A 23,012-nucleotide genomic window follows, 5' to 3' on the forward strand; every position below is an offset into this window, starting at 1 on the left:
AAGGGAAGTGCAGAAAAAATGCAAGATAAACTAAAGTTATGCTTTCCCACAGCTATTGAGGTGGAAAGCATAAAGCAAACATGTTTCCAGTGTGGACACTTGTTAAATGCAGTAGAGATCAGTGATGTGAAAAGAAAATGCTTATGTATTTTCACAAAAAATGCTTTCAATGAAGAAAATCTCCACAATCTCTACAAAAAGTTACCTCCCTAATTTTCAGCATGATTGGCCTAACCAGGAGGACTAACACACAGTGTATAGGAATACATCTTGTTGGTTGGATACTCTAGATCAATATTGTAATCATTCTACATTAGACCAGTTATCAAGTTATCTCCAGCTAAAAGGGCATTCATAAATTCGGTTTTATGCCACAGACCGATTATATTCTTGCACTACAACAGGTAGGATATAAAGACTTACCTGTATATCAGTGTCTTTGACCGGCTCCAGGGGCTCAAAGGTGGTGGCAGCACTTAGACTCTCCAACCTCTGAGAAATGTGGAAGATGTCAAGTCCTCTGGAACCAAGAAGTATGGACCTGACAGGACAACAAGAGGGAGATGACTTGATAAGAATGGACTAATAGAAAGAAAGAATGAAGGGAGAAGGTTGGACAGAAGGAAAGTAAGGGAGAGATGAAGTACCACTCTGTGTAGGACAGAAAGACAACTTGTAGTTAACCAACAATCCCACTAGAGGGCAGGAAGGTTTTCTAGGTTTGTACTAGTTTGTTTACCTGTTTAAATTGATATTACCGGTATTTTAAGGTCTGTCTTTCAATAGATTGTTAGAAGATTAGGGTTAGGGGGGACAGTTTAGGGGGAAATCAACCTAACTTAATTCACTGTAAACTAAAGTAACAAAAGCAGAAAGCTTTTGAAGTTCCTCTAGGTAGCAAAGGCAATCTAGTCAGAAATGATCACAAACGCAAAACAGTCCAAAGTCTAAAGAGAGGTCCATATTCTTGTTTGAGAACGACTGATATAGAAACATGGGTTTTTCAGAAAACCTTTAGAAGACATTTGTAGAATCGTCTTTTTAATCAGTCGTTTTAATGCTTCATTTTAGCATTTGGGTGAAACCCATGATATTCCCAAATACAAGAGGTTATGTTATAATTTGGCCCTAAAGCCAGTCATCCATGCTGGCATTGATTTCACAGAGTTAAGTGCTGTGACGTAACTCCCCCTGTAAGACAATGTAAACCGAGGCTTATTCACTCCAATAATGGTATTTAACACTCTAGTCTGAATAGCAGGTCAAATCGTCTCCGATAAATCTGTCAGAACCCAACAACATGCAATGCCTTCTGTGCTCTGCATTCTGCATTACCAACCAACACGTTATGACCATAATGCTGACGAAGGCCACACAGGCCGAAACACGTTCGTTATCAACGTCAGAGGTGAATAAATTCATATGAAAAGGACATAAAATGAGTGCTGGCATTTTCTTCATTCCAACTTGTATATTAGAGATAGCCTTGCACCGTAAGGACTTTATTCTAACCTGGAGTGCTGCAGGTTGTCTGCTTCGGCAGTACTTTCTTACTCATGATTTTATTTAGGCCTATATATTTATATATCACTATTAGTGTAATTGTAATCCATCTACAGCCTAATATCGAGCTTGCAGATCAGCTATTTTCAATGAACAGATTTAACTTTAAAAACCACCAGATCAACATTGTATTGTATCTTGTTAAAGTGTTCTTGATTGATGTATTCATTAGTTTAAATGAACACCCAGAAAATAGCCCAAACGTCACTGCCCTGCAAAAGACGTAAAAGTAGGTCAACTATGAATTACTAACTAACTACCTTAGCTTATTAAAATAGCCAATATATACCCTGGTGAGGTGCAGATCAGCTATTTGCAATGAACAGAGTTAACGTGGAGATTAATAAGTGTAATAAGTGTTCTTGAATCATAGCCTACCATGTGTTATCATAGGCAAATGAGCAATCAAATACATTACTGTAGCCTACATGGTCAACATTTGAGCAGCCACCAGCAGATGTAAAATAAACATGGGGCATGAAAGATTTCTGCAGATTTTTCGCTAAGCAATTACATGTATAATAGTTTGTTTGTTCAATAAGGTATCAGTTGTTGTAGCCTTGAAAGTGGGGTAGTAGCTGTCAAAATCATCTTTCCATTCTGTGTGTGCGTGTGTTCATAATATCCCCAATTTTGCGGAGATAAAGCTCTCTTCCTAATAGCTGTACGTATGTTGAGCGTAGTCTAGTCTAAAGTGACTGTCTCATTTGAGTAATTTCGCTCCAAAAGCGCTTTAATATGATTTAGGATTACTGTCATTATGGTAATCTCTGTGTATCTCACACTTCATATCGCACACACCATACCTGTAACTTTAATTTGCAAAGAAGAAAGTAAAAAAAAAACAAAGGCAAGATCAGAGCACAAAATACTTCCCAGACTACCCTGATGTGCTGGGTGAGTTGGGTGTCACAATGTAACAATCTGTTGCTCCTGTTGTACCACGACAGTTGTACCAATTGGAATGTGGCAGACCACCAAGTTCGGGTGATGTCACACAATTTGGATGTGAGATCCACATTTTGCTAAGGGTGACCTGACACCTGATGAGATGTTGAAGCTACAAATGAGAAGTGATGTTGATAATAAAGAGGATATACTTTTGACGATGAGGTAGACCACGATTTGGGTAAGATATTGCTGCCAATCAGGAGGGCTAGGGGGATATGGTGGGTTGGTCCTGATTATGAGTTGAAGCTTACAGATATTTAATGTAGTTGCAAAAGATAAATATTATCATATTTTCTTATGCTATTACAAATACCAGTTCTTGTGATGTTATTTTTTATAATTTAAGTTGTTATAGAAATAGTTGTTTCCCATAGGTTAAATGTAGCATTGACCAGACCTTTAACATGTGTGATTAACTTATATGAAACAGCATTATTAGGTTTGGTATTGAACAGATAGAAGTGTCAAATGGACTAAAAGGTGATATTAATTATGTAATGGTGAACGGAAAGTTATCTTATGCATTACTTACACTGTACACTTACACTATATTTAGTTTATTGAATTTCATAAAACATTTCCTTAGAATTTATGTTCTAAGATGGTAAAACAGAAAGTCACTATATGTTGCCTCTCCTGTAATAGATAACATTTCTAGATATGCTAATTTTAACAACTTTCCAGAGAAATATATAGTCCGAGCTGTATCCCAACCCTTCTTCAAAGATATAAACGATCAGTTTGAAGTAGAATTTTCCATTCGGATTTTGAAAATTGTGTTTTGGCATGTGGTAATATAAATGGAGTGATAACACACAGAAAGCTACCACAGATGCAATGCTATCACATTTTTCCTAGCAATAGGGATGTATATCTTCCCAAAAATCACTACAGATGAGCCCAGATTTGGGGTCCTGGCTCACAGACTAATACTCTCTCCTAGAGCTCTTCACCGGGTCCCCCGACTCCGAAGTCCGGTGTCGTGTTTTATCGTAATCACTCGGGCAGGGTCGGAATCGGACGTACCCCCCTCGGAACTCGGGTCTGTCACTCATTATGTGTAATGTCCGAGTGGATCCGAGAAGACCCGTAGGCTATGTGTGTGTGTGTGTGTGTGTGTGTGACATGTGTGTGTAGTGTGTACTGTGACTACGGTCTGAATATTTTATTAACATTCGCAACAACAAAAAAGCACAATCAGTGTGTTATTGTGTGCCAGTCGGACTGTATAATCTTCCTCTCTGTCTGCTTCTTGTGTGCTCATGAAGCACAGCGCTGCGGAGGAGAAAAATGGGGAAAAACGTTCTGTTTAAAGTGTGATAATTTAGGCTGACCTAGGATCAGGTTAGTGTTCCAGTGACATGAACGGCTGTGTTACGTGTGATGATTATGCTGGTTTAGGATCAGCAGCGCAAGACGTAGCTACCACGCAATGCAAGCCCCGTCCTCTCTCACCCTCTGCTGCAGAGCACAGCCTGAAGGGAACCTCTCTCTCTGTCTGTCGGTGTCTCTCTCGCGCGCTTTAATCATAAAATGGTAATTGGTCAATACGTCCAATATATTATTTCATGTAGTCCACATTTATGTCTGCCTGGCTGGGTCGTGTCTCTCGGAATGTCGTAAATAATCGGATCTTGGTCAGGCTCGGCGCCGCCATTTGAAATAAATACAAATTGGACCTGTGAAGAGCTCTACTCTCTCCCCATGCCTTCGGCCTGGTGGAGACAATGAAGCAAATGTTTGTTGAAAAGTGAAATATCCCTTTAATTGGCCTGACCTTTATTTTGCAGGACTTGAGACTGTTATTCCGAAGATGGTTGCCCCCAGCCATATTTAACTCATGATATTATCCTCAAATGAGGAGTGTTCCAAGCAGATTATGCTGCACATATTGTAAGCATAGTTCAGTTATTTTGGCTTTAAAGGGCAGACTCGGAGCTACAGTACTTGAGCATGTATGCGCCTGTGTACTAGTGTGCACCTCTTACGCTTTAACGTCGGCTGCGTCCTGCGAGGTGCGCGTCAGCGTGCGCGATCGAAGGCGCTCACCGGCCTGCTGGATCTCCTGGAGGTTCCGCTCCACGTGCGGGAGCTCAGACACGGCTTCTGTCTCTGCAGCCAGCTGCTCTGCCTGCTGCAGGAGCTCCCCAAAACCCTCAGCATCCATCACTCTAACACACGGAGAGAGAGAGAGGGAGAAAGTGAAACAGAGAGAGTGAAAGAAAGATTTTGATTTGATTTATGTGAAATGCAATGGGTTGCAGGATAAGAAAAACAGCACATTTGATTTCCAATTCTGGCTCAGCAAGAGCTCATTAAAAGTGTACATTAATGCTCTAAGGGGAGACAGGATAAAGAATGAGGAAAGGATAGGATGAGAAATACTGTATTGTGAATTAGCGGCAACATAACTTCTGCACCACACAGCTTTAAAGCACTCAGCTGTGCTGGACAGACAGACAAACATTAGCCGTGGTTTTGGCACAGATAATAATCAATATCCTCTTTCCGGGCAAGGAATTTGAGGATTTGAAAGTCTATCCAGTCAAAAGAGGTTGGTGCCCCCATCTGGCTGGCCCCATGCATATTATGGTAACATGAGGACAAATGTTGCCATAGCAGCACATCTGATAATGAGCAGAAAGGTCAGGAAACATTTTCTTCTTTTAGACAATGTTATGTTGACAGGTGATATATTTAACTATTCAACATTCAGTTTGTGGGGTACGCTATTCATGTTTGGCATTTGAACATCACTGACAAGTGACAACCAGGAGCAGACTCTAGAAAAGGGCAGTCAAGCTCATCCTTGGTTCTTCCGACTACAAATCCCACTGCGCCGACTGCGGTCTGCCTAGTTCAGTTCTCATTATTAATAACCAAGAAAATAACCACTACAGTTGTCAGCTCTTTACCCTGGCTTCCCGTCTATCAAAAAATGTAGTTAAAAATAGCACTGAATGGTTTAGGGCCCAAACAATGTAGCTTTTAAAAAGAAATCTTCCTTGTGATATATTTATAGAATGGGTCTACTTCAGGGGGGTGCGTCAAATCTTTGTGTGGTAGGATATTTTGTTTGAACCCTATTACCCTAATTCCCTAATTACCCTGGCCTATTCTGAGAAAAACGTATATACAAGCAAAGAGGTTTGGTGTAGAACAGCGGTGGTTACCAAACCGTTTTGGCCATGCACCCACTGTTACCTCCCGACCTAGCCCCCACATGCACATATATGAACCTGAATATAGCATATACTGTATATGCGGCATAGGCTACATTATGCATATACTGTATGCTACACTACTGAAGGAATTTGATGTGTGACTGCTCAGCTGATGTTTTATTTCCTAAGGGCACTAATTACACTGCCAATGACCACATGTACTTTTGAACGGCTGTTTACTAGTGTACAAAGAGTAAAATGTGCACGCAGAAGGACAATGACAACCTCTCGCCTAAATTGTCTGTCTCCTAGCGTTTGAGAGATTTTTTGAGTGGTGCAACTGCAACCACACACAGCTATGTGTGTGGCTGGGTCCCTGGGTCTGTCTGTCCCTGGGTCCCTGGCTGTGTCCGAGCACAAAAATAGCGTTTGGTTGGTTTTCACCACCAACTGTCAATGTTGCGCAGCCTAACACACACACATATTAACTGTATTATATATGATGATTTCGTTTTCGTGTGTGACAGACAGTACAGTACAGTAGAGGGACCCCCGGGGGACCCCCACACGGTAACTGTCATTTCTCAACCATTTTGGACGCGGGCGACTCGCAGAATAGAAGGGCTTGTACAGTACATTACAGGTACAATACAGCACCACTCACTTAGTCGGACTTCAGACGGGTCTGATTTTTAACTGCAGGTCTGAACTTCAAGCGAAAGCCCTGCCGTTGGGGGGTGTCAGCTTTTCGCCTGGCTAACTTGTAATTCCTGTATACGCTACTGAGAGAAAGGTTAAGTTTAATAAGAATTGATTGTTTATGTCAAGACTTTAGATGTCTGAAAATACACATTAACAACACAATGACAGTGCAGTAGTCTGTCAAACAACTAACAAGTCTACGAAGCTATGAAATAGATCCCTGCTTCATCGCTCTCTCATCTAGCCCCTACGCTCATCTCTCATCTACAGGTCCAAGTGGTCAAAATTGGACTGAAAAATGTTGAAAACCCCTGCACTGCGGGGTTCCCAAAGGGTATCTGCTATATGGAACATTATTTGAAAACTGCAGGTCTGTTACACAGTTACAGTAAACACTTATCTATCTAAACACTTACTATCTATCTTTAATAATATAATATCTTGTCTTCTATATGGCAACCGACTAGCTAGATCAAGACTATCATGGATGATTGATTTTTATTAGCAATTTGGAAAAAATAAAATAAAGCCCAGGAAAGTATCTACAATAGTGAGTGTAAATCTTAGGCTAGTTTGTTGCCAGGTCTGCTGGGATTTTAAACCCAAGGAGGTATGGCTTGTTTCCATTGGGGTCCTTACAAAGAACTATTTGTACTAATTATTATCATGTAGTGTTTTATCGAGTCCGACTTGGCTATCTATGATAGTGTAGGTAGGGTCCAATTAAGGCTAGCTGACACTATGCAGCGCGCGCATGCCCTCCCATGGTTAGCCGGGGTTAGCTTAGCACCATGTTGTCACTAGATCAGGCTAACTAAGAGACCCTCTGTGAACAAAACACTTCTTGGACAACAAGCCGGGGAGATTTAAACCATGTGGGTCGTCAGCGCCAGCCTCGTTATCATGCCGCTGTTTAGCTGTCTGGATAGGTGAATAAATTAATGGGCTAACTAGCTAACACATGTTAAGCTAGTTATATTATTCACACAGATTAAAATGGAAACATTTGACATTTTGATGTGGTGTTGGGTGGAACAAGGTGTGAAACAACGTACCTGGTACCTCGTCCAGTTATATATGTATAATAATGTCCTTATTCCACAGATGGTAGCGTCAGAGGCTTGTATTATTGTAGTGAATGATGTTTTATTTTGCAGTGTGTTTAGTTTGACATGCATTACCCCGGCACTTCTGGACGTAACGCTGATTGGTCCGAAGCACCGGATGTTGTACTGCTTCACTTCTTCTCTTCATGGTTTGCGACTGTCTGCATCCAGCCTATTGGTGCATTACCGCCACCTTCAGAGCTGAACCCAACACACACACACACACACACACACACACACACACACACAAGCACGCACGCACACACACACACACACACACACACACACACACACACACGCACACACGCACGCACACACACACACACACACACACACACACACGCACACACACACACACACACACACACACACACACACACACACTTGATTGAATACTACAAATACAGTACAGTTTGCAGAAAAAATGGTCTAAGAGGATTTAAATTCAAGTAAGACTTGTTTTCATGGGGGTCCGTCATACTCAATTCATCTAAACATTTAATGATATATGGTACTATGCAAAAACATCACATACACGGTTAGAAGGATTTTTTTTATTAATATGTGTGTGTGTGTGTGTGTGTGTGTGTGTGTGTGTGTGTGTGTGTGTGTGTATACAGTAAACAGTTCGCATAGGTTGAAGGTTTTGTGTTGAAATCGTTTCACAAATGACATGACTGGGGTTAATGATCCAGTGTGAAAATAACCGTCTGCAGTCTGCACTGACTGCAACCCTGAACACCGAGGTCATACTTTACGTTGACAGGCACATATATATATAAGGTCACAGAGTTTAGGTTAGTAGGTTAGTAGATGAATAGACAAGATGTTTGATCTGTGTTGACCTTGTGGTCCATTTTTGCCGTTATGAAATGGGAAACAAAACTCTCAGAGAGAGTATACATGTTTGTTACTTCATTGACAATGAATTGTGAAATCCTTGCTCGCATCCTTTATTACCATAACCATACTAATCAATATGGTCAAATCATATATGACCAAATATTTGGTAGTCATTTATTTTCTCCTGTTGAACCATAATGTCTCATCCAATGAAGAGAATCAACAGTCAAAATAATTAATGGATTGCATTTTTATAGCATTTTAAAGTGCTCAAAGCGCTTTACAATGGCCCATTCATTCATACATTGGGAGGTGAAGCTGTGAACAGTCGCCAGCGTCCTCACTATCTACAATACATAACAAAATTACTAAATAAAAATAATATCAGTATATATATATATATCTTATAATTTTTATTTTAAATTGTACTTTTAGTTGCACATCTGTATTATTGTATTTGTTTTATTCAGGGCCCCAGGAAGACTAGAGTCTCATTCTTCATGTGTCTCTAATGGGGATCCTTCAATAAACATAAACTTCCCACACCAACGGTGGCAATCTAGCACCGAGTGACTCATTGGAGGCAATGTAGGGTTCAGTGTCTTGCCCAAGGACACTTTGACATGTAGACAGGAGGAGCTGGAATTAAAACCGCCGACCCACGGATCATTGGACATCTGCTCTACCTCCTGATCCAAAGCCACCCTAATGTACTATGGCCAAAACAGGCTATAATATATTTAATAATTACATACAAATTAATTGTAAATTGGCCATGATTAGCACATGATTGTGACAGGCGCCCAATGAACTACCAGTATATGTAAATATGAAATTTATGAGGTTGGATCGGGTTTACTTCTATCTTTAGATAAGCATGAACCTGCAAAAACATCTAGTTCTGTATGTATGTACAGTATGTTTAAGAAAAGTCATGTCATTACCAAGTACAACCTTGAACCTTACTTTTTAGCCACTGAACTCCAGCATCCATATTCTGGATTAGCCAAAAATAGCTGCTGTACCAGCGCACGTGGCACATTGTGAGCTTGTAGATCGGCTATTAGCTAAGAGATTTGGTGCTGAAGACAGAAAAAAGCAGCCCAAGTATACATGTAGAGTTTTAGACAAGTCCAGTTTACTAGGTCTGTTAAGAATCCTGCAACTGTTCTGTTGCAGGATTAGACCGTATTTGAATTGAATCATCATAAAACTGTAGCTAATACGAGTTTATGAAGAGCAAGAGCAGATACACCAAAAATAAAATAGACAAATGGCAGAGATCATTTGAAACAATTTAATTTACAAAACTATAAGAAGCAACCATGTATATGGCATGCCTCTCAGCCAAAAGTGAAAACTGTGGCACAGATTTACCATTGTCCCTAAATTTCAAATGTACAAGCACCCATAAACACACAAACACAGATGACAGAACAATGACTTGTTCTTATTCTCTTTGCACTAAATAACCTGGTGTGCCCATTTGGGCATGCATTACAGGCAAAACTTTTCACATTTAAAAAAATAGCAAATCCACAATCTCAGCTTGTATTTTCGGTATTTCTATGTTGACACCATCATGCAACGAAGTATGAAACAAGACACAAGACACATTTGGTTATTGTCCTGCAGACACCCCAGATAGACTGCTGGTCCCACCAGTAACAGGAAGAATGGGCACTAAGGAAGAGTGGGCACCATCGTGTACAATTGGCTATTTGGTCACAAATGTTAAAATAAAACATTGTGGAAAACTTGAACATGATTGAACATTTCACAATCAAGGTATCAAGGCAAAGAAAAGGCATAAACAAACAAGTAGTTGAGAGTAAATGTAAGTCTGATAATGATGTACATGTGTGCACGACTGCACGTTCAAATCATGAGCTCAGCTCATTTTACATCGAGTTGCCCACTCTTCTTGTATCCGTCCCACCTTGTCAAAGCACTGCACCGAGTTTCCAACCGAAAAGGAGTCTACGTATGTGTGTGTCAAAAGTCTGCTGCACCACCCCACAGGGAGCCTGTCCTGTCCCACTCTACTACTACTTGAACTGATTATCAATGAGGGTGCCCTTCATCTTGGCCTTCTTCACCTCCTCCAGCTCGGCCAGCTCCTGCAGCCTCTTCTTGCTCATGCCCTTCCTCTCCAGCTGTTTCTCTATCACCTTGGCGTTCTGGGCATAGGAGTCGGCTACCTCTCTGGCCTCGATCTCCTCCTCCTCCTCGTCGATGGTGGACACCGTGACCGAGCTGAATTTACCCATGTCTTTGGTCCTCTTTGTCATCATCACGCGGACCTTCTTGGGCGCCTCAGGCTGCTTCTGGCTGTAGACGCTGGTGCTCCCGAACCCTCCAAATCCAAACTTCACGACCGCGCCGTCCACGATGAAGGTGACCGGCGTGTTCTTGATCTGGTGCTGGTAGAAGAGCAGTAGGCCACACTTGCCGCACTTCTTGCGGTACTGTCTCTCGATGCCGTCGGCTCTCTTGAGGTAGACATTCTCGTCCTCCTCCACGTTGCAGAACTTGTGGGCGTGTTTGGCCGCGTCTATCACCCTGGCCTTGTCCCGGGGCCGCATAGGCAGCTTCTCCAACTGGCAGTCCAGAACCAGAACCATTTGACCGCACAGGCAGTAGTAGACCTGGAGAGGCTTTTCTCCGTCGTCGTATTCCTCTCTGTCTCGGGTGTCGGAGCACACGACGCTTCGCGACACGACCTTCGGCATGTTTTCGTTTAGTTTAATTTAAACAAAAGAGACTGAACACAGATGTTTGGTAGTGTAGTAAACAATCTTATTAACAACAACCAAACATCGTCGTCGAGCTCACACAACGCTCTTCCGGTATATGTGTGTGCGTCAATGTAAATACTCCTGATTGAAACCACTTATGTTCCGTCAGTTCCGCTTCTTTATCAGTTCCACATCTTCAAACCATTACATTTACGCCAAATGATTATACAAGATGTGATAATATATACAAAAACATATAATCAAACTTCAGCTTGTAATCCGCTATTTTATGAATAAAATATGATTTATATTTTAAATCAATCTGTATACGTGGTAGAGGCCTACATTGGTTGGAGATGGGCTGGTCTCCCCAATTAGGACCTGAAGCTCATCACAATGCAGATTTTCAAATCATGACACTGTCACTGAATAGTGAATAATTGGGGAGTACTTGAATTCCATATCCCTGTTCATTTTAACGTTTTAATTAGCACACTAGATGTAATTACACAATTGTTTCATGGAAATGTGCTTGGCCCACTAGTGTATCATGTACATAGAAAACATTTCTGTAGACAGACACAACAGACTACAGAGCCAAGTAGTGTTTAGTTTCTGATACCCTTTAAAGTGAAACTGAACTGATAGCTATATCAGCCATGACCCAAACAGCTTAGCAAGGGAGCTTACTCAGTTTAGGGCCATATTTTAGAGAAATGTGGACACGGCTGACAAAGGCACCAATTCTTTTCCACATGCTCTCCATCAACATTTCATTTTGGAAGGGGGGCTATGTCCAATTCAGTAGTTTAATCCCAGTATCGACAGTTGCATGTGACCATACCATTGACAACCTATATACAGCAACATTTTCAAAATGTCATGAGTCAGTTTAAGTAGCATGTGCAATCCAATCGGAATCCATTCCAAACAGTTTTGCACATAAAACTCCTTGGGCTAAACATGCTTGCAATGGATTCAGAATCATGAAAACCCCCTAGTTTGTCACATCACAGGTTACTTAAGCATAATAGCGCTGAGAAAACTGTTGCGCCTTTCTTCGTCCTTTTTCTCTTTAAACTTGACTACGGTAGCGGTGGTCTCAAAAACATAAGGGAACTTTGACAGAAAAAGACTCGCTCACCGTATAAACAAAGAAGTAAAACTCCTTAGACTTGAGACTTAGAAAAATAAAATTTCTTTTATTTTAAGATGCTGTGCTCTCACCATGAGCACAGAGCACCATGAGCACAGCATCTTAAAATAAAAGAAATTTTATTTTTCTAAGTCTCAAGTCTAAGGAGTTTTACTTCTTTGTTTATACAGTGAGCGAGTCTTTTTCTGTCAAAGTTTACTTAAGCATAATGAAATGTTTGCCTTGTCACATAACTGGCATTAAGTGGACATGTGCCCCCCGCCCCATTCCAAAATGTGATGGAGCACATGCCCATTATATAATATTTGCAAACCTCCCTCACTAGATGGGCCTTTAGTCACGTGGTCTCATATTGAGGTTTTTACAGCTTTGCATTATCCTTTTGACAGCAATGATTTATATACCATACAGTACACAGTGTCAACCAATCTATTGCTAGTCCATATGAAGCACACACAGCATAATTGGAAAGTCCAGACAGTTCGGATGAAACTAGTAAATTGATTTGCAATTCAAGAATGCATTTTTATTAATCACATTTACATGAGGTACAAAAACACAAACGATTGTAACTGCAAAAAGGGCATTCTCAGTGACAGTAGATTATGCACATCCAGTCTTCGCGACAGTTTGGGCCATGCAGGAGGTCAGGTCATCCTACTTGCAGCAGCCGGTGTTACAGTTCTTGCCACCCTCGCACACACACCCAGACGCACACTTCTCGCAGCCAGAGGGACAGCATGGGCAGCAGCCTGCACAGGAAGAGGCAGAGTAGACAATTAATTAGTGATTGGCAGAGGGAACACACCTGTGTCGGTGTGTAGGCTACACGTGGTCATTACATCTACTGTGCCTACAGCAAGCAGTGAATTAATTAGTTTCAGACAAACAGAATATAATATTGATTGAATAGGTCTACTTTAACAGTTGGCAAAGTGGTACAATTATACAATGCTAAGGATAACCCTAGTTGGCTGTTAAAATTCGCATGCCAGAGCCAGACTAGTTCACCAGTGTAGAAATGGTCATGTTTAATTTAAACTTGTGAAGGAAAGACTTACTTTTCTTGCACGAGGTGCAGGCGCAGTTAGTGCAGGAGCAGGATCCAGCGCACTTGCAGGTCCCAGCTACAAATAATAAATCACAGAAAACAAGACAAGTTATTTCAAGTAAAACAAAAGACAATGTAGTCTACTACAATTCAAGAGCAATGAAATAGCCAATAGGAATAGTTATTTTGTTTTTAACACTCACATTTGTTGCAGTCGCACTTGTCCATTTTAAGTTCTTTCAAAGGTCTTGTCTTCAGTAACTGTTGTTCTTCTCTCGTCTGAGGATGTGTTGTTTGTTGTGATGATATTCGGTCACGGCTTTTATAGTGTCCTGGGCGGAACTGCACCGGGTGCAAAAGGCGGCTGTATCTGTCTCGCGCCTTCTGGCTACTTCTTCCCATGATGAATGATTGAAAGAGTTGTGCACACGAGACTTGATGTGTCCAGTCATTCTGTCTGCCCGACGGGGGCAGTGTGCAGCAACCGGGCGAGGAGGAGGACGAGATGGCATTTTAATTATGTAAGGGGGGCTGTTGACATGTACATGGGACAATGGATTTCTAATTAATTAACACATCATGGAGGCTCGACTCAAATCAAAACACCATTGCGTAACATGCACAGCTTTGGATCTCAAGACTTTTGTATTTTCGGTTTTGACATTTGCATATAAAGTAAACATCAGACTCGATAAAATACATCTAGTCTTGATTGATCCAAGGCTAATACATGCAGCATCTGCATATGTTTACATGTTTTTCCCTGATGAAGGCTTAACCGCCGAAACGTTGGATATTCTTGTCTTACCTGCTGTCCTAATAAATATTGGTACTCTATTGGTGTGTGCGGCCACCTTCTTGTTTATTCAAGATCTCAGACTACAAGAGAACAATAGACAATAGATGACTTCCAAACTATGCTGCCATCCGATTTATTTTTAAATTCACATAGCATTAGGTTTATTATCCTATGTGATTATTAATAGGCTTCTTCTAAATCTATACATGTAACAGTATGTGTAGGATATATATATATATATATATATATATATATATATATATATATATATATATATATATATATATATATATATAGGCTACATATATGCAAGATATAATTCCTATGTCTGTTTTATTTTTCTTTGATTACAGAGGCGCTCAGGGCCTCAGGCTACAATGATTCAGTTAGTATCTGTCCCGTGATTTGGGTTGCAAGCAATGTGTGCACAACTGCACACGGTACACACATATTCAACTACTATTATTCACTGAATCACTACACAGCCGTTTAAAGCTCTATTGTCGTTCTCCCGTGGCGCGCCCCCTTCCCTCTAGTGTAGTTGCCATGTACGCCTATTATAAGCGACGTTGGGCTTCTTTTTCTGTAAAGTTGCTTGTAAATGGGCTTGTTTCTATTCTAAAGAGTAGTGTGTTATTGTTGTTGTTAATTAACCTTGCGTCACCATACTTTGCACTTATAGCAGACCTACAGGTAGTCTTGTAGTTCTACTACACGTTCACAACGTGGCGCATTGTGGGTTGTGGGCGTGTAGGTTGGCAATCAAATCGATACAAAACTTAGTTTAAAGCGCTCATGTGGCCTATGATTATGAATGAATAGTCGCAATTATTTTGGACTTGTTTTCATAGATTTGGTCGCTTATTTCTCCCACACTCTGGCAACACGGAGGCTGGAGTCTCCCCCCCCCCTCTGGTTATGCACTCGGCCGGTTTCTAGTCACTCCAGTGATCTCATTACTACACCGAGCGCCCGTGAGCAGAGATAAACAAACACAAGGAATGATATGATGATAACACCATTTTGCGCCCAGCCCCGCGCCCCCGTTGACTTGGCGTGAATAAGCAGACATGAAGAATCATGAAGTAATGTTCTAGAAAAATAATTATATACATATAATAGTCTAAAAACGGCACAAATAGCAACAAAATACATGAACTATATGCATGGGGGTGTAGATTCTCAGACATAGCCTCATACATATCTATCAAACTATCTATCAGTAGAGCGCCAAGCGGCTCCAAGTTTAGATGCGTTATGGCTATAATTTGTAATGTGTACAGTCCATCCATGGCACATATTCAAGTAGCATTAAATTGCCATATGGCTTAGGTTTATTTAAGACTACTTGAATTTGGAATAATGAATAAGAGACCTCACAACTTGTGGATTTTCAATATAGCCTAGCTAGCCTATGGAAAAAAGAATCATGGAACTATGCTGCAAATTATACTAGTAAAGTAGTAATGGTTAAAAAGCTTGTATAAAAAAGTAATACAATGACACGTTGACAGTCTAGAGATCATACACGTCTTGAAAATAGACCACAGAAAGACACGCCTTAGTTGAATTTCGTGTGCAAATTATTTTCTTCTGTGGGAATGAACGACTGAGGTTTAAACAACGCACCCGGTCGACAGATCACCAATCGGCGGGGGGTCCGTATATATTTAGCAATTCTCTTGTGGGACAAGACAATGGAATGTAGATTTGGGGTTTGAATTTAGGCTTTCGTGAAGTCTGGAGTGAACCTAAAATCGGGCTCGTCCGGGATTTGAACCCGGGACCTCTCGCACCCTAAGCGAGAATCATACCCCTAGACCAACGAGCCTATGTTAGTGGTCGAGTCCGCCTGTTACAAGGACAAAGTGATTGACAAGTGTGAAGTGAGTACCAACTACCAATACATTCAGCATAAGAGACGCTGATAAAGCAATCCAGCAATCATTTGAGCAGGTTTATGCTGTTAATGCAGGACATCCCCTTCCATCCATCCCTTGCCAAACTTCCATTACACTACAGTGTCCAGTTTGGCAACATATTGTTCATCAATACAGTATATATTAATACTGTATAACAGGGATACTCAAATAGATTTACCTGTGGGCCACATTACAAAAATGGCAAGGGGCCAGGGGCCAGTAGATAAAATTACGACATTAATGATACTTGATAACTTCTCTCTTTCAATTGCTTTATTTTCGCAAAATGTATCAAAGTACAATGTGCATGCACACAATATGTAAATAAATAAATGTGTTACATTTTCTTGCATAAACACAAAGAGCTGTTTCCATAACAAATTATTGCACATAACATGAGTAGCTGTTATAATAACATAATAACATAACATGAGTAGCTCTTTGCCTGCCTGCCTGCCTGCCTGCCTGTCTGTCTGTCTGTCCATGAGTAGTTATTTGTCTGTCTGTCAATGAGTAGCTGTCTTACTGTCTGCCTGTCTATGAGTAGCTGTCTGCCTGCCTGTCTATGAGTAGCTGTCTGTCTGCCTGCCTGCCTGTCCAATTGTCCATGAGTAGCTGTCTGTCTGCCTGTCTGAGTAGCTGTCTGCCTGCCTGCCTAATTGTCCATGAGTAGCTGTCTGTCTGCCTGTCTATGAGTAGCTGTCTGCCTGCCTGCCTAATTGTCCATGAGTAGCTGTCTGTCTGCCTGTCTATGAGTAGCTGTCTGCCTTCCTGCCTGTCCAATTGTCCATGAGTAGCTGTCTGTCTGTCTATGAGTAGCTGTCTGCCTTCCTGCCTGTCCAATTGTCCATGAGTAGCTGTCTGCCTGCCTGTCCAATTCTCCATGAGTAGCTGTCTGTCTGTCTGCCTGTCTATGAGTAGCTGTCTGACTGCCTGCCTGTCCAATTCTCCATGAGTAGCTGTCTGTCTGTCTGCCTGTGAGTAGCTGTCTGCCTGCCTGCCAGCCAGCAAGTTGGTTAACAGAAAATAAATTGTTATGGCTGAGTAAAATAAAATACAATAAACACAATTTGCCTGAAAATAGATTACCCAGCTATGACCTTTTTCATGAAAAAAAATGAATAGTGATATGGCTGACTGAGTAAAATAAAACAATCTACCTGAAAATAGATTTCCGCAATTTCCGCAATTACCATTTCCGCAATTTCCTCAATTTCCATTTCCGCAATTTCCTCAATTTCCATTTCCGCAATTTCCGCAATTTCCATTTCCACCATTTCCGCAATTTCCGCAATTTCCATCACTTTCAACTACAAGGACCTAAAACTTGTCAAATGTTCTTCATGTGACCAAAAAAACAGCAGCAAACAGAGATGCCATTGGCTGGTCTGGTGTGTACATTTAGTGAAATAGTGCACTAATCTAATCTATTCTAATCCTAGTCTAAAGGACACATCTGGTGTTTTCTCAATCCACCATTGTCAAAATGTGGCTTAATACAAAAATACAAGACAATGCTTTATAATGGCTAAAATGACAGATGGTTTGCATACGATTGTGTATTCCTTCCTATTATGAAAATTGCCATAACGGTGTAAAGGGGAGGGGTTTCAAGGATTCTCTGTTATGGACAAAGAAACAACAATTCCATCTTCACCTTCCCTGTCACCTGTGCCACACAGAGGAACTACTACAGATAATCCCTCGCTCCCTCCAATAAAACCGGCAAATTGTCAGGTGCTGTTGGCAAGAGATGATTTCCCCAACTCTTGCAGGCCAGTGACTGAAGGACAGAGAACCCAATCAAATAGTCTGCTGAGTCATTGATTGAGCATTGTTCCAATCCCACCAGACTGACCAGAGCCGAGTGTACTAAAATAGCAAAGAAATTGTTCTATTATATGTCTCACAGATAAGGGAGACCAGCTGGGTTCTGGTAAATTAAAGTGGTAGCCGACTCAATAACATTAACCCATCTGTCATTTTAGATTTCTTTGGCTCATAGCTCATAGCACGTACCTTTGTGCTACGCTGAGATTGTAGATCTGCTATCTTTGAGATGGGGGCAGGAGGGGGGTCCTTGACATCATGAACAAGTTTGAGCACCACTGAGCAACTTAGAATATAGAAGACATTTGAAAAATAGGCCTATAGGTCTTAATGGGTTAAAGTGGTGGCCAACGCAATAAATAACATTAAAACGCCCTTCTTCTTTGTTCTCCTAGTATAGCCTGCCTCAGTACCCAGGCTTTTATTTTCGTTTGCATTCTGCAAAAAAAAAAAGTAGTAGCTACAGTATATATTCCCCCAGGAAACTCCCTGGTCTGCAGCTCATGGTTTGTCACTTCTGGGACTAAAAGCAGCAAAACTCGGGCAGATGTTCAGTGAAGTGGGAGACAGATTTTGACAACAATCTGGCTCCCTTCACAGAACACCTGCCAGACTTTCTGCAACATCTTGGTAGATATATTTACACTACCCCCCCCCCCCCCCCCCCCCCCCCCCCCCCCTCTTCACTTTGACATGACAAAACAAAGCTGAAATAGCCTGCTGGTAGTAGCAAAGTTTCTCACGCTTTAGGTTGCCTAGGACTGTTGTTGGGTGGGTGTTTTTGACAGAATTGGGGGGGACATGGGAGGCCTTGTTTGGAAACTGGGAAAGCATCCTTGTCATTTTAGATTTGAGCGTTGGTAAATCAAAAATAGATCTATAAACTCACTGTGCTTGTACAATGTACTTTATCTTGAAAGTGTGAGAAGAAACTGATTTAGAAGGCACTTGCAGAATCTGCCTCATGTCTTAAAATGGCGAAAAAAGAACAAATAGCAGATCTACAAGCTCACACCACGATGGCGTGGCGTGAGCTCAGCCTAGGGCTTGAAGTGGATTAAGTGGTTAAGCGAGGCACTTAACTTCCATCTGCTTCAGTGAAACTTTGTGGGAATGGGGACGGTTTGTTTTGAAAACAAGCTGTGTGTTCATGTTACCCATGGACACTTGGCAAGTGGAAAGGCATTTAGCATCTTGCCACAGGTCCGGGGTTCAGACCAGATCAGTTTGACATCAATGTTGTTCCAAAAAACATTTAATTTGCTTTAGGAAGGAAGGATTACAGCACACACTGATCCAACCTGGTTCACCAATTAAGAATAAATAACTGGCCATGTTAATACAAATTGTGCCCCGATGTGATCTTCACAGTCACTAAACAGTGGATCAAATGTCAAATCTCTACCATCCATAATGTGAGTGAAGCTCTCAGATCATTTTGTACATTGTAAAATCCTCTGTGTTCATTTTAGGCCAACTCCTGAGAGTGAACTCTCAGTTACAAATTGATAAATTAAATGAACACTTAAGGGTTTTACAGTGGATACTCAACAAACAAAAATCGTCTCAGATAAATTCTTCTTAAATTTCTTTATTAAACATCTTAGATTTCGTAGTTTGTTAAAGGAGAGGAAAGCAGCTAATCTCAGGATCTTGTTCCCTTTTGTAAAAAACAAAGATGTCAACCTCGGGGGTGGGGGTGCGTGCTTTGAGACAAAGTTACCCTGTCAACACTGATCTTCAAGCAGACGACTAGACATTTTGCCACAGCATGGAGCAGGTGAAAGTGTTCATAGATCTGATAATCACTACACATAGGATCTAAACATGTGAATGGAATCTCCAAGTCTGTGGTTCTAAACTGGTTTAGCATTGGGACCATGACATAAGAACTGACAATATAATGCTAATGATGGTTCTGGTCTGTAAAACTTGACATTTCATGACCAAATCATCATGCATGGTGTGAAATCACTGCACAAAGTGGAGGAGAGCGTCCTCTGGTGACAGACTGTGGTATTGTAGCCTGAACACAACCCACATAAAACACAGGTAGTGCGTTACACTTAAATATACCTATACATATACAACGCAGTACAATTTGTAGTAGCAAAACACACACACGCACACGCACATGCACACGCACACACACGCATTGCTCTTACTTACATTTAACAGTTCCTAAACACTTTCATCAAGTCCAAACTGATTGGTTTTAGTTCATTTCAATCGTAAGGTTCAAACTGACATGCAGATCAGTGTTTGAGGGCAAGTTAAACCTCAGGCCATCCTGAAGCGCCAACAAGAGTGTGTTCAAAGCTTATAATTAAAAAAACTGTGTGTCTGTGTCTGTGTCTGTGTGTGTGTGTGTGTGTGTGTGTGTGTGTGCGCGCGCGCGCGTGCGTTTGTATGCCAGAGGAAGTCAAGTATGAATACCATTGACAAGGATAAAACACCTGGTAGTGTACACTTAGTAGTAGCAGTCCATAAATTCCAAGAAGTTCCAAAATGATCCTTACAATCTTGCTCCAGTGCACTGATTCGCTCTGGAAGAACTATTGACATAGCTTTACAGAAGACTGTTTTTTTTTCTTTGTTTTTTAATAATAATAATAATAGGGAAATATCACAATGTTAACAAAATATATATTTGATTACGGCAATATTAAGGCCAGGCAGTGGAGATTAAGTTGAGATTGTGAGCACAAAACGAAGGCACTCGGTTCATTTCCCTGTCAGGGTGGAGTAGTTGTAGCCTGGTCAACCACTCCCCCTCGAAATCACATTGTATTTCTTTCTGCGAAAGAAAATTCTCTCTCTCACAGAATGGAATGAGATGTTTTCAAGGGGGAGTGGTTAACCGGGCTAGAGTAGTTGTATTATAATGCCTTTATAAATATTTTGGCACATGATGATTTTAGGGAACAGTGTGTTAAAGTTTGTAGTCCTAACAGTGGAAGTCAGTTCAAAGTGGGTTCCCAATGTATAATAACAATAACATAAGATTTGTGGCTAACGGAACCTTCAGAGAGTTTCACATTTTGTCAATATCACAACATGATACTGTATGTGCTTCTTCTTTTACTTACATTAATTGCATGTGGTTAACAAAAGTGTTGGTTTGTAACCTTGTATATAGGTTTTAATAATGTATTTGTTTGTTTGCTTCCTTTGTTTGATGCTTTGTTTGAGCTTATTTTCCTAATTTATCATGAGCCAATGCAGAAATTCAACTGCAAATCTGTGGTGGGAACCCACAGTGGACATAACTTATACTGTACGTGCTGGCTAACAAAAAGACAATCTCTGTAGCACTTGTTTAGCTTCACTAGAAGTAACCCCCCACCTCCCTGTGCCTCCTAGTTTGTCTAATTTATGTCTTTTAATTAAAAAATCTAAAGGAAAAGAAAAGAAAACCCTGTAAAGATTATCCCTCAACCCCTGCCTTTTTTCATCCTATTTCCATAAAAAATAAATGCATCAGTCTATATAGTATATCTCTTCTGAAAGTAAGCTGTTTTTGGTCCTTTAACGTCAAAATAATGTACAAAACATTACAGTTCTGCAGCGTGGCTTTAAGGAAGAGAGAGAGAGAGAGAGAGAGGAGGGAGCAAAAATGTGAGTAGAGATTGTTGGTCACAGAAACAATCTCAATTAGTTAAAGAATGAGAGGGAGGTAGAGGAAAGGGCAAGAAACTAGATGGAGTGAGGAGGTGGTGATGTTCTTTTTCAGGGATGGAAACGTCATCGATTTTCGTTTAAGAGTGCCTGATAAAATGTTCAGTTTTTCGACATCCGTTTTCCAAAAGAAAAAACAACACTGTCCCGTTGTCCTTTTCAAGGGCACGTTGGGAGGACTACAGACGCACAGGTTCCTTGAATGAAGAGGGACGGGGGGTCGTCTAGAAGTAGGGGACGGCTGTGAGTTTGTACCACTTGACCGTCTCCTTGCTGAGGTCAAAGTCTTTCAGTCTCAGCGTCACTCCTCCCAGGTAGCAGTTCTCCCGGAGGGATTCGGCACTGAGGACGCTCAGTTGCAGTTCCCTCAGGGCCAGGCTCTCCTTGCTGTGGCCGGTGTACACCAGCTGAGGAAGAGAGGTAAACGATGAGCAACAAGTAAACGTCCAACATTCTTCCTAAGGTTTCAACACCAGTAGCAGCACTATCTGCTTTGTGTGGTCATTTATTAATTTCCCATTCATTTCCCAACCAGTATGAGACGCTGCTGTCTCATACTGGTTGGTTTGTCTGTGTAGGTAACGTGCACGTATGTCTCCAGCTGCTTCTTTTGAATACAACAACACTCGCCCCAAAACACGCTCGTCCCGGGGCGACCTCCGGCGACCTCTGAACGGTCGCCACCAGGTATTCCTAAACATAACCTCAGTAAAACAGTGCCTAAACCTAAACTTATTACGAAATGTGACCTCAGTAAAACTATGCTTAAACTAAACCTTAGTTACTAGTAATAAAGCTAATCTCAATAAAACTATGTCAAAATCTAACCTTATTCCTTAACGTAACCTATAATGTCCAAAACGAGAGTCAACCTGTACTGGAAGAATGCTTTTATCCATCTGAAAATTCTATCTTGTGTTTCACATGTCTTAAATAATGTACTGTTCCTCTCCGAAGAGACCTTGAACAACCAAAGAGCTCCTGTTCTATGAAAGAGATCCAATCCTGCTGTTTCTTATCTCTGTTCAAAAAGAGGAGTTTGACTGTCTGCAGATAAAATGCTTCTTCAATGAACTAACACATTCAAAGATGTGGCCTGTACAATATGATCACTTTATCTGCAGATGTAACATACAGTATGATTAGTATGCACTATGCAGTTATACCACACAAATATTTATTTATTAACATATATAGCAATACATTAAGTGTAGTTTATAATTCAAAAATGATCCAAAACTGGTTTGAACCGACCGTTAACTTGAAGAGAAATTGCTTTTCTGATATTTGTTTACTGGAGCGATCTACTGCCAAGATGAATGGCGCCAGAGCGGACACTGTGGACAACTGGCCCAAAGCTCAATTATAATTGATATGACGTTGCTTTTGGCTCCCTTGTCTGTATCTGTAGCCCTTGTACTGTACATGTCTTATTTGTCTTGTCTCATCCTTGTCTGTGTTTGTCTGTGTTTGTTTGTGTTCGTCTTGTACTGGTCTGTACCTGTAGTG

At 41.0% G+C, this 23,012-nt stretch overlaps 3 protein-coding genes across 5 annotated transcripts in view; all 3 read right to left on the reverse strand.

The window, feature by feature from the left end:
- Positions 1–7,575, reverse strand: part of nup93 (nucleoporin 93) — a 43,881-nt gene extending 36,306 nt beyond the window's left edge. The window contains exons 1-3 of the mRNA XM_080761316.1: positions 7,436–7,575; positions 4,503–4,685; positions 424–541 (exon numbers count right to left, since the gene is read on the reverse strand). Coding sequence (XP_080617442.1) covers positions 424–541; positions 4,503–4,681 — 297 coding nt within the window. The 5' untranslated portion in view covers positions 4,682–4,685; positions 7,436–7,575. The remainder of the gene's footprint in view (positions 1–423; positions 542–4,502; positions 4,686–7,435) is intronic.
- A 2,037-nt stretch (positions 7,576–9,612) lies between these two features.
- steep1 (STING1 ER exit protein 1) lies at positions 9,613–11,181 on the reverse strand. Its single transcript, XM_080762444.1, has one exon. The coding sequence runs from the start codon at positions 11,059–11,061 to the stop codon at positions 10,378–10,380; it is 684 nt and encodes a 227-aa protein (XP_080618570.1). The 5' UTR covers positions 11,062–11,181; the 3' UTR covers positions 9,613–10,377.
- A 7,881-nt stretch (positions 11,182–19,062) lies between these two features.
- Positions 19,063–23,012, reverse strand: part of pik3c2a (phosphatidylinositol-4-phosphate 3-kinase, catalytic subunit type 2 alpha) — a 76,620-nt gene continuing 72,670 nt past the window's right edge. For all 3 annotated transcript variants that reach the window (XM_080761694.1, XM_080761693.1, XM_080761695.1), the window contains one exon: positions 19,063–21,910. In XM_080761694.1, coding sequence (XP_080617820.1) covers positions 21,728–21,910 — 183 coding nt within the window. In that variant the 3' untranslated portion in view covers positions 19,063–21,727. The remainder of the gene's footprint in view (positions 21,911–23,012) is intronic.

This window comes from Protomyctophum bolini (genome assembly GCF_963924005.1).
Source record: "Protomyctophum bolini genome assembly, chromosome: 4".
In the NCBI taxonomy this organism is placed as follows: Eukaryota; Metazoa; Chordata; class Actinopteri; order Myctophiformes; family Myctophidae; genus Protomyctophum; species Protomyctophum bolini.

Coding starts and splice junctions, on each gene's coding strand:
- steep1 (XM_080762444.1), bottom strand. CDS start 11,061: ATGCCGAAGGTCGTGTCGCGAAGCGTCGTGTGCTCCGACACCCGAGAC.